Below are 12573 nucleotides of genomic sequence, written 5' to 3' on the forward strand. Positions count from 1 at the left end.
TATGGTACGGCGCTCCCTTTGTGACAAAACCATTTCGGAGGCGCGCAGTCCCACCGTTCAGGACGGCAACTCGGTCGCCTTAGCTCCCTCGGTGGTCCTTCACGGGGTGACAGTTCGCCTGTGCCTACTCAGCGCCGTTTGAGTTATGTACCGATAGGCACAGAATCGTAATTTTTTTTGTGGGGACTGCTCTGCTTCCGGGTTTTTCCGGGTTGCGACTGGTTACGCCCACCGTGGGACTCGCCGTACATATGCACGCAATTCGGGAGTTCCGAGGCGGCTATCCACGGAATGAAGTGCACTCGTTCCGTGCAATGTTACGGTAATCTCTGGAGATCAGGCTGATCAATTACACACCCCATGAAGCCTTGAATTCATGGATTATTTTTTAGTTTTTGTCGCATTCCTAAGCTAATAATTTGATGACCGGGTGTATTTCCGGTTGGAGTCTACTTTGTGTCTCCTACCTACCTACATTGGCATCTTTCCGCCGGTAATCAAATTATTGGCTTAGCAGTGCGCCAAAAACAAAAAAATATCCATGAATGAAAGAGTCTCCATGGGGTGAGCAATCAATCGAAAATAAGTAATTTTTTGGGTGAACTATCCCTTTAAGCTTGTTTTTCATCATGTCTCACATTCATCTCCCCCACAGACAGAAGAGGACTACATCCCTTACCCTAGTGTTCATGAGGTACACACACACACACACACACACACACACACACACACACACACACATGTTCTACATCATATTCTGTACACACTATGTTGAAGGTTGATGCTATAGTTGAATGTCAGATTTAACCATCAGCCCACACATGTGCAGTTAGTTACAGAACTGGAATTTACAGCCCTTTCCCCTCTCAGCTTTACTACTATCCGTCTCAATTAAGAAAACTAATTTCCGAGGGAATGGAATACACAATACAATTAAGCCAGTCAATTGGGTGAACAATTAAAATGGTGGATGGTGATTAAGGGCGATTAACCCATTCAGACCGGGAACTCATCGTGTGTAATTTTTAGATTTCTTTGGCTATCCAAAAATAGCAGATCTACAAGCTCATAGTGCCGCGCTATGAGCTTGTAGATCTGCTATTTTTGAGAAATCGTGAACATTTGTGCAAATCTTTGATATATATATATTTTTTGAAGCGAACATTTGTAACTCAAATTTATATATATTCAAACTAAAGATTTGCAAAAAAAAATCACGATAAAAAAAAAATGCAGATCTACAAGCTCATGAGCTTGTATATCTGCTATGTATGAATAACCAAAGAAATACAAATAAAACGACACAGATGCCCTCCCGGTCTTAATAGGTTAAGAAAGAGCAGTATACCAAACACACTAATGGGTAATAATTACTGTGTTAACAGAAAATCAAACCTGCTGGCACTGTTGTGTCATGACCTCTGTTCTGTCCATCATCACTGTGTCAGGTTCTGGGTCGTACCAGTCCCTTCCCTCTCATCCTGCTGCCACAGTTCGGAGGCTACTGGATCGAGGGAACCAATCACGAGGCCAAAGCCCCCCCAGAAGCTGCCCAGCCAACAACCTGTCCCACGTCCCAGGTCAAACTGGAGACCAATAGCACCGCCAAAATCTACAGGAAACAGTTCATGGGCAAGGTGAGGACGAGGAACATGCAGTCGATGTCAAATTTGACTTCATACGTCATTCTCTGTATCGAAATGATGGGATTGGGGTTAACATTTTGTGACGTCAACATTTCAAGGAGAAATACGCTGCATACATAATAGGGTGTATATTTTTGGTCACATTACGATACAATAATACGATAATACTTTATTGTCAGTTCACACTGAAATTTGTCTTGCGACCCAGCAGCCAGGTATGCCATGTAAGCCACAAATGAAGTATTAACACTTTTAGAGAGTGTCGGGTATCCTGAATTCACACAACATAGCAAACATAGAAATGTGACAATTTTTTTTTGTTGCCAATATTAACCATGGAAATTACAATGAAAAAACTCCAGCCCCCCTATAATTATGTTTTGCATCACTTACCGTTAGGCTTGCTGGGCTGTGATTCTATACACAGTAAAATCCTCAGTGCTATTTATCCATTTGTAAACTCAGTGTACCGTAGCCTCTGACTCCCTCACTCTCTCTCCCTTTCTCTGTCAGGAACACTTTAATTATTACACCATGGATGCAGCTCTGGGCCATATTATCTTTTCCATGAAGTATGACGTCATTGGGGACCAGGAGCACCTGCGCTTGATGCTGAGGTACAGCATCCTGGTCATGCTCACCCTTTCTGTTCCTTGAGCTGTCAAACTCATAATAATGGCCTCCCTTTCTGTTCCTTGAGCTGTCAAACTCATAATAATGGCTTCTTATTCCCTTTGTTCATAGTAAAATCCTCAATGTCAATTTAACTCTGGGAGTGTAAAAATTGAACAAGGCTGATTTTTTCCACTCTCGATTTTAAAAAAACATTGAGGGGGCACGGTGGCGCACTTGGTAGCGCTGTCACCTCACAGCTAGAAGGTCCTGGGTTCGATTCCCGCCGGGGACGCTGTGGGCGCTGGGGGCGTGTCTTCTCCTCCGCGTCATCAGCGCCCATACCCTAGGTGGGGTTGGCGAAAGGGCCTTTCTTTGTGGAGTTTGCATGTTCTCCCCGTGTCCCCTAGGGTAGGTACCCTCACAAAAACATGCTGTAATCCTGGTCTCTATACTGCCTCCCCCTGGTCAGCCGGGGCGCCTGATGGAGGGGGAAGGAACTGGTTGGAATAACGTGTTCCTTCCACACCGCGCTACATCCAACCCATAAGAAGGCTTGCTAGCTCTCATGCATTGAAGGTGGCATGAGCTCCGGTCTGGGCTCTCCCTAGGCTGGCAGACGGGGTGTAGCGCCCAGGATTACTTAGACAATTTGCACTGGGTGAAAAAAATCGGGTTGCAAAATCGTGGGATATAAACATTTAAAAAAACAAATACAAATAAATAAATAACATTGAGGGGATGTGCCTTTTTTCTGTATCTCTATTCTTAAGGACGTGACACACTGAAAGCATCACTGATGCGCGTCAAGAGAAAGAAAATGAAATAAGTAGAGGTTACCTTTCTGTGGGGTTGCTCCAACTCATTTTGGAACATCTGTGCCACGCGGCGACGCTCCAAAATAGAACCGATCTCTGAGAGACGTGTCAACAGGTTTTGACGCGTCCAGTAGAGATGCCTGCAGTGTGACTGCAGCCATTGTAAATTGGAAAGCAGATCTGTGTAACCACTTTAACCATTATTTTATACCTTGGCTATTCAAAAATAGCAGATATTACAAGCTAAACTTGTAGATCTGCTATTTTTGAAATATCTTGAAAATATGTGCAAATCTTTGAATAAATATGTATTTCTTTGAAAGCACTTTTTTTTTTACTCAAATCTTTGCTTCTGGAGGTCCCTTGCACGAAACATTTTCAGATGGGGGTCGGTGGCCAAATACATATACTTGACATACCTTGACATGAAAGAGCACCACTGATCGAGCGACATCCCCCAGCCAAGGCGGGATTCCCCTTTAGGCTAGTGGAAAGGATGTTGGCTTTTCACATCAGAGGCCCGGGTTTGAATCCCATGCGTTACATGTTCAAGACATTGGTTGCGATCAACCAGGATACTCGCAATGCAAACAATTTGGGAGTTCACACTCCAACAGATGACTAAGAAAGTCAAAAGTCGTTTGAAAGGTTTTTGGAGGAGATGAAAAATATTTCAGCCAGCGTTTTGTCTCTCAAACTCCACTCACAAACCATTTAACCACATTAACGCTGGTGTCCCTATGTTGGGCAGGACAGTAGGCGTATTTTTATTTTATTTGCTATTTTAGAATAACCAAAGTATAAAATAGGGCTCATTAACTAGTAAACTAAAGTAAAGGTTAAACTGCTTTTGGCTTTTCTTAGTAATCTTTTCTTAGACTGTGAACCTTCAAAATGGACAAAAAAATTCATTACATATTTCACAACTTGCAATACATTAAGTCTGTAGCAATCTTGAGCGATACAGAGGAATGATCAGGCATCAAAATGTGGTATAACAACAGCTGATTGACATCTTTCACTCTTGTCATTGTATCTTTTCAAGGAGGCTAGAGTGTGCTGATGCATACTGATCATCTTGATCAGCAGTCGCCCCCCTCTATCTCTTTATGTTGTCACTTTTGTCTCCGTCTGTCAATCTCTCTCTCACTCTGGCTTTGTTCCTATCAACTCGATGCCCTCCAATGCACCTCGATCCCTCAATCTCCCCATTTGTCATAGTGTGCTCTAGGCTATAGCCATAGCCTCTGGCTGCCCCCCCCCCCCCCCACACACACACACTCACACACACTTATTGTTTTTTAATGGCAATTCTTTTTGCCTGCAAAAAGGCCAATCTAAAAGTTTACAACGTGTTGCATCACAACAACCCCACTTTGGAGACCATGTGCTCTGGCACAGTGGTTTTCAACCTTTTTCATGCCAAGGACCCCTAAATGTATATACATTTGGCTGCGGACCCCCATCTGTGTTTTGTGCCAGGGACCCCCAGAAGCAAAGCTTTGAGTTAAAAATGTTCGCTTTGAAAAAAAAAAAGATTATTCAAAGATATGCACACATTTTCAAGATTGAAAAAAAATTGCAGATCTGCAAGCTCATAGCGCGGCACTGGGTGCCGCGCTATGAGCTTGTATATCTGCTATTTTTGAATAGCCAAAGCTAAGTGGTTAGCTTTGGCTCACTAGTTTCCAGGGACCACTGGTGGTCCCTGGACCACTGGTTGAGAATCACCGCTCTATCCGATAGACGTAGCCGGCTGACTGAAAGCACCTGAACGTTACTGGACGTTTGCCATGTCCAGCCTCATACTGGTGTTTGTTGATCACTCCTCTTCCAGGGGTCCAATCCCATATACGGCAACAATAGCCTAGTTATCTTCGCTGTCTGAACGCAGAACCCGCCATACAGGCTCCTTCTACTCACAGCTGCAGACATAATCCCGCCCACACACACCTTCACCCATGATGTCCTGTGCTCACAAAACTGTGAAATCCTCCACTCCTCCGCATTCTGCTAATGACAGACCAGGAGGAGAGAGGAGAGGAATGGGAGGAGGAGGAGGAGAGGCAAGAATGCTGCATGCGCTCCCATATAACCTGTGTATTAATTTTAGTACCCTAGAGAGTGCACTCTAGATTGTAAGAGCAGTTTTTTTTTCTCCTTGTTGATGGAGCATTAAAGCGGGCGAGCGCGCAGCTAGGCAACGGCCTCCCTATCCACCTGCAGACGGTAGTAGTGTTCTTGTGGGTCAACCTCGTTCCCAGGCTTTCTCACTATAAAGCCTGAGTTACGCGTAATTGTGTGCAAAAATAGCCGATCTACAAGCGCACAGCGTGTCACAGTGTGACGCTTTGTGAGCTTGGAGATTTGGCTATTTGCGATGTGCAATACCGGCACACATGGGGTTCAATGGGTTACATTTGTACACTCTCAGAGTGTACAATATACAGTACAACAAACACAATGCATTCTAATCTCACCGAGCTCTACATTAGCAATTACACACAGGAGGAGACATCCTCGCGAATAGAAAATACGAAATGCAAATATAAAACGATAACGGGTGGAAACAATGGTATTCATGACTTGCAAGCCGTGCGTCCAATGGATGTGCGATTGTCTGTTTGTGGCTAGTGAGGTTTCTCTGACCAGTCGGTAGTCAGTAAGCATTACATGTCACTATTTGGTACCAGTTTAGCCCTGCTTGGGGAACTTAGGCAGTACGGGACGGAAAAAGGCACTGGGTACCACCAGGGACTAATGCAAAGGCAAAAATGGGGGTGGAACGGTGGCGTGCTGAGCCGAAACTATGCAATGGAGAGACGCCGTGCACAAAACATATTGCTCCTTGTGAGACAGAGTTCTAATGTGACTCCCATGTTTTGAATTTATTTATTGAAATAAGGAGCGGTTTTACAACAAATGGGTTACTTTTCAAACAAGGCCGGCACGTCGACAGAAGTGGGCTTGAGGGCCGTGCTGTTAATTCAGCGCCGTCCGAGATGCATACCAATAGGGTGGGAATCAGTTATCAATTTCGAAATTGATTGATTGATTGAAATTTTTATTAGGCAAAAAGAATGTAAAACATCACAATTACATTTATAATACTTTTGTCTAAAAGGTCCGTCCAAAAAAGTCCTTGAGGACTTGTTTCCGTTGAGGTCCTTGGTATTCATTTCATAGACACATATAGTAGCAACCAAACAGTTCAAATATCAACACAAAATACAGAGAAAATAACAGTACAAAAAAAGCAAAAAGCATGAAAAAACTAAAAAATACGTACAAAAAAGGGGGGGGGTTGTCTGCCTACCGGGAAACTGGTACTACCTCCTCTTTTGGCCTCCAGAAAGATGAGGCTGACTAGCTTCCAAGTCAATGCCTTAAGGCAATTTCATCCTGGAGCACAGTCAACCATGTCAGTCATTGTGGATGTATGCTGCACTGAGGATATTCAATGCCAACATTTATATTGTCTTCTTGACTTTTTGCATGCATTGTTAAAAGACAAGGACAAGCCTCTGCAATCACTGTGTCGTAAAGAAACTATCGGTCGATATTTAGTGCCTTCCATAGTTTTCCTTGTTTCAGTTGCATCAAGCACTGAGGTTATTCAAAATTGATTGCCCAGTTACTGTGACATAGAACCTAGAAGTTGTAGGTCCAGTTACATAACTGGCTTAAAGATAAGGAAATCTTCAGGTTTGGTAAAAGGACTCAATATTGTCATCACTATGTCTTTCTTAGCTTTATTCACCTTTCTGTACCACGATGTGTTCTGTGAACACTATACTGTTAGCTGCTATGTAAGCGGCTTATGACAGCAGCAATTTGTAGACATCTGTGAGTGTGTGAGAGTCTGCAAAGGCAACATTTGAGAAAGATACTTTAGTGGGAGTGAGTAATGAAAATTAGGAGCATGACTTGCTCTCATGTAGCACATGACACCATGCTCCCTGAATTTGCATTGATAGACAGAGAACATATAAATAATATCACACAGCCTTGGGGTGGGGGTGAGGGAGGGGTTGACTTGAAAGGAATAGAACAGAGACTAAACTGTGAGCGTTTTGTCTCTCCAAAATGGTTTGTCTTTCAGGACAAAGTTAAAAACCCACCACGATGTGATTCCCATCTCCTGCCTTACCGAGTTCCCCAATGTTGTCCAAATGGCCAAGGTAGGCGATTGCAATCTAGTCATAGTAGGGGTGTGCCGATACACTAATTTCACGAAACGATACGATACGATATTGGGCTCACAACATCGATCCGATATCGATCCGATACGATATTATGTTGTGTCGTATCGATATTGTATCGAAGTGCCATATATCGTCGATATATGGCACTTTTTTAATATGGAAATATATGGGGGGGGGGGGGGGGAAGCTTATTCAAATATATGGGGGGGGGGGGAAGCAAATACAAACAAATACTTCTGTTTTTGCATTATAATTATTGCAAAAAAATATAAATATATATATATATATTATTTTTTTTCAAAACCATATTCCCCCCCCCAAAACGATACATATCGTCATGAAAACGTATCGCGATATATCGCGGGACGATAAATCGGCACACCCCTAAGTCATAGTAGTAAAAAGAAGAAGAAAACATGAACAGATTTGGGAACAGAAGCTGAGCATACCTGTTTGTTCTTTTGCAGCTTGTCTGTGAGGAAATAAACGTGGACAGATTTTACCCCATCCTCTACCCAAAGGTACCCATTCATTCTCACCTGACATGAGTTGTAACCATTATCCTGCTACTCATTCATATCCACTCTTCACACGTTTAACACCTTTACATTTTCTTCTGAAAAAAGCTGTGAAAAAAACCAAGTCCTCCAGTGTTTAGTATTTTTAATGCTAGCGTGGATGTCTGATCTACACCATATATGTTTCATACTGTGCCTAATATAGAAAGCCTACTGTACACCAAGCCAAGTTTCCTGTACATGCAAATGTTCAGGACAGTGAATGAACCCACTTGTGATTCTGATTCCAGGCCTCAAGGCTCATCGTCACCTTCGATGAGCATGTGATCAACAACAACTTCAAGTTTGGGGTTGCTTATCAAAAGTTTGGCCAGGTGAGTCACACGTGAAATTGGCAGAGACTGCATTTTATCCCCCTTCTGATCTCCAATGTAGTGTTGATTTTGACAGCAAATTTTGATTCCGTTTTAGTCATAGTCTTTTGAATCAAATCCTAATTAGTTTTAGTCATATTTTAGTCGTCTGAAATGTTTTACTGTTAGTCTAATTTTAGTGGACTAAATATCATAAAATTATAGTCGACTAAATCTACAGTTGATTCAGTCGACTAAATTGTATTTTGGCGGTGCCTTGATGGCGTCATAATGGCTGATTTTACATTTGGTTGCACGCTGAAAATAGCCGATCTACAAGCTCCTTGTAGATCTGCTATTTTCAGAGCGCAACACCCGAGCGCAACCAAACATATATTTTTTTGTCTTTTAGTTCTACTGGATCTCTTCTCCATTAGCCCCTCCCTAACATTTTAGTCTAGTTTACATTTTTTGACAAAATTGTCAATATATTTAGTCTTAGTTTTATTATAGATTCGTTTTTATTTAGTTTTCGTCAGTGAAAAAAGGTAGTCGACAAACATTTTTCATGTCATCTCATTATTGCAAAATTTCCTTCTTGCAGACAGCAGAGGAGGAGCTGTTTGGAAACATGGACGAAAGTCCTGCCTTTGTAGAGTTCTTAGAATTTCTGGGTCAGAAGATAGAACTCCATGACTTTAAAGGGTTGGTAATGATTGAAATGTTTATGTGTGTGCATGCGTGTGCATGCGTGTGCATGCGTGCTTGCGTGTGTGTGATGAGTGAGAAACATTCCATGTTTGGGACTGTCCCGCAATGTGTAAGACAGCCTAGTTAGTACTAGTCTCCACCTCATAGCTTCATGTATTGTTAATTTAGACCTGAGGCTGATTCTAAAAATGCCTTCTAAAACAGTTTTCTGAAAAACCTATTTTGCTATAGATGGCTAAAATCTAAAATGACACGGATGCTTTCCCGGATTGAATGGGTTAAAGCTTACTTTAACCCTTTAAGACCTGAAGACGATTCTACAAATGTCTTCTAAATCCTAACAGTTTTCTGAATAAACGTATGTTTCTATATCAGTGGTGCTCAAACTTTTTCATGTCAAGGACCCTAAAATATTATATGTATTTGGCCGCCGACCCCCATCTCAAAATGTTTTGTTCCAGGGACCCCCCAGAAGCAAAGAATAGAGTTAAAAATGTTCGCTTTAAACGATATATATTCAAAGATTTGCACACATTGTCACGATTTTTGAAAAATAGCAGATCTACAAATTATCTGCTATTTTTGAATAGCCAAAGTGTAAAATTATGCTTTTTAGCTCAAATGAAAAAGTGACACAGATGCGTTCCAGGTCTTAAAGGGTTAAAGGAATCCCTGCAGTAGTGCGGTGGACTTATCTTTAGGCTGGTGTATTAGATAGAGTACAGTACATTTGTCATGATATTTCTAGTGTTTCAGACATAGTGATGGAGTAGGCAGATGAAGCAGCCCTTAGCAGTCCTTCATTGATAGATGAGAGTGATAATGGACCGGGCACTCCAAGCACTGGCAATTATCTTCCACTCCCAGTACCCTTGTGTTCATTTCTCTTGATTTTATTTCATCTCACCCCGGCTCTTGTTTCATTTCTCGTCTCTCCTCTCCTCTCTCCAGGTTCCGAGGTGGCTTGGATGTTGCCCACGGCCAGACGGGCACAGAATCCGTCTACACAAACTTCCACAGTAAGGAGATAATGTTCCATGTTTCCACCAAGCTGCCCTACACAGAGGGAGACTCGCAGCAGGTAAGATGATTTGAGGTGCGAGTTGTCCATTCTTTTTAAACAGGTGGCTCCTGTCTCTTGCCCAGGGGAATCCTTGGTCAAGAAAGATTACTGCATAAAATACAATAAAACACAAAGCAAAAATTCAAATTACAGATTCATACACATGTAAAACAACTGCAGACCTCAATTTGTAATATCTGAAATGACCTTTTGAAATCACCCCAAGGGATTGAGTGCTATTAGTTTAGTCTTTCTGAACCTGATTTCAAGAGCACGGAGCATACAAACTAAAAGCCATCCTCCCAAATCCCCCTTGCAGCAAGTAGTAAGAGGATGTCTATGAAGCTATCACTTGAAAATTCTGTTGCTACTTGGAATGTAGCAACAGAATTTTGATACTTTGTGCTGTCTGTGGCATTTATCTATATCATAACAATGATTCATACCCACAAGAGTGGGCCTGTGTATTTGTGTATGAAATGTCTGTGTGTGAATAGGCTGGATGGTGTTTGGGTAACGGAGTGTGGTACAGTTTTCACAAGGCTTTGTTTAGTTGTTCAGTTGACTTATTTTCTTCTGTCGCTTTTATGCATGAGGCCTTGAGACTCCCGATGATTTTGCAGATTCCACTATGAATCCATGCATTTCAATGCAACAGTAATTACCAACTCCATCCGTGTGTGTGTGCGTGTGTGTGTGTGTGTGTGTGTGTGTGTGTGGGTGGTGCAGTATGTGTGTGGGTGGGTGGGTGGTGCAGTATGTGTGTGTGTTCTAGAAGAAGAACAATCAATGCAGTGTTTGCTAAATAACCACCATGTACAATAGCCCAGGGGTTCCCAAACTTCTCCATGCCAAAAACCTTAGCCTTCGACACTTCCTCCACAGTATGGTTCAAATCGAAGCAGGTTGATATTTATTTCACACTGTACATCACTGTACACAGAGCACAGTACTGGCATGCAGCAGTGTACTCAAGAGTGTGCAATCGCAGATTGGCAGAGCACTGAGCGGTAGGAGGTTTCACCCACAGGGAGTCTTCCCGTGGCCCAAGTCTGATCCTGACAGCAGCCTCACAGATGCATTCAATCTCAGCACCTGGTTCTTCCACGTTTCTGCCAATCACAGGCAGAGCCGCATCCCTCCCACTAATCAGCCATAGACCTCAGCTATGTTTACATGTGCACCACTGTCCCTCATGTTCAGTGATAGTGAGGGAGGGATAGTATTCCATGTACTGTATGTGCTGGTGCATGTAAATGCCATATTCCTTTGACAATATCTCGGACAGCCTCTTACCCTGGCTATAAGAAAGTGGAATATATAAACTTTATTACAGGCTCATGGCCCACAGGGTAGAACAATACATCACAATTAAAAAGAGAGGAATAAAAAGATAGAGAATACAGATCTATTACCCATCCACCACAGGTCATAGTCTTTGAATACAGTTCATTCAATAAAAATCATTTTTTAACGATGAAATCAACACAAAAGGGGAAAAAAAACTAAGAGAGGCACTCACGCCAGCGTCCTCTTATTGTAGAAGTGTACCTGACAGAACTACGTCCAGGGTCCGTCAACAGACATATTATTCCATTCAAGGAGCAATCCAGTCTGCACATGAATTTGTAGGTCAGGTTCCTCAGCAGAGCCAAGAAGGTGGTTAGACCCAGAGTACAAAAGAGCTCACTGGCTCTTGTGCACCTGGGCTTCTTTAACATAATTCTTAGACCGTCATTATAGGCTACTTGCAGTTTGCGTAAGCTCTCCTTCTTATATTTCACCCACAGTGGGGCTGTATAGAGAGGGGTACAGTAAGCTCTAAACAGATTTACCTTAACCTCAGTAGTACAGTGGTGAAATTTCCTAACCAAATATGGCAACTGCCTGGAATATTTAGATAAGGGACTTTTTGTTTGTAGTTGCTCAGTTTGACTGTCCTCATTGCAGCCTCGCCCATAACTGCAATAAGGAACAATAAGGAAAAATACTGCAAGCATTAAACCTTAAGAGATAATGCATTCTCAGCAGGTATCATATTCTAAAATGAGATTGACTGTAAAAGAGGTTAAGAAAGTCCAATTACCACTAGAACAATCTTTTTTTCTGTTACAATGCTACCTTAAATTCCTAGCTAGCAGGAGAAGAGCCAAAATTTATGGAAGATGAAAAATGGGTAATTAAAGGTGCATACAAACGGCACTCAGAAAGCCGTAACCGGGATACGAGTCAGTATTTTGGATACTGTGAGCATGTATAGTAAATGTAGCCAATATAATTTAGCCACTGCATGTCCTTCACTAATTAGTTAGGGCCTCATTTACTAATTAGCCTCTTCACATGACTCCATCATGTGGCAAACTGAAACATCTCTTGCTAATGGGTCAGCCGTAATTGAAGGCTGTTGAAAGTGCTGCTGAAATCTTGCCATTTTGTTTACGAGGCACAGAAAATGCTCATCCTGAAATCAGTGTAATTTTTCATGGTCAAAACAAGGTAAAGCAATGGCCCTGCTTGCACCTTTGATCCAATACATTTCCTCTTCTCTGTTCTCTTAAACTTGCTTCCAGTATAATTTTGCAAAAGCAAGGGAGGCATGATTTAGAGAAATTATGTTTATCTATTAATCTAATTTATGTGCCCCTTT

General features: G+C 42.1%; 1 protein-coding gene across 4 annotated transcripts in view; it reads left to right on the forward strand.

Moving 5' to 3' along the window:
- rap1gapb (RAP1 GTPase activating protein b) overlaps positions 1 to 12573 on the forward strand; it is a 115725-nt gene that overhangs the window by 76565 nt on the left and 26587 nt on the right. For all 4 annotated transcript variants that reach the window (XM_080422048.1, XM_080422046.1, XM_080422049.1 and 1 more), the window contains 8 exons: positions 656 to 694; positions 1449 to 1637; positions 2160 to 2263; positions 7179 to 7257; positions 7749 to 7802; positions 8090 to 8173; positions 8757 to 8857; positions 9815 to 9944. In XM_080422048.1, the coding sequence (XP_080278174.1) occupies positions 656 to 694; positions 1449 to 1637; positions 2160 to 2263; positions 7179 to 7257; positions 7749 to 7802; positions 8090 to 8173; positions 8757 to 8857; positions 9815 to 9944 (780 nt within the window). The remainder of the gene's footprint in view (positions 1 to 655; positions 695 to 1448; positions 1638 to 2159; positions 2264 to 7178; positions 7258 to 7748; positions 7803 to 8089; positions 8174 to 8756; positions 8858 to 9814; positions 9945 to 12573) is intronic.

The sequence above is a fragment of the Gymnoscopelus braueri genome (assembly GCF_963280865.1).
Source record: "Gymnoscopelus braueri genome assembly, chromosome: 3".
Taxonomy (NCBI): domain Eukaryota; kingdom Metazoa; phylum Chordata; class Actinopteri; order Myctophiformes; family Myctophidae; genus Gymnoscopelus; species Gymnoscopelus braueri.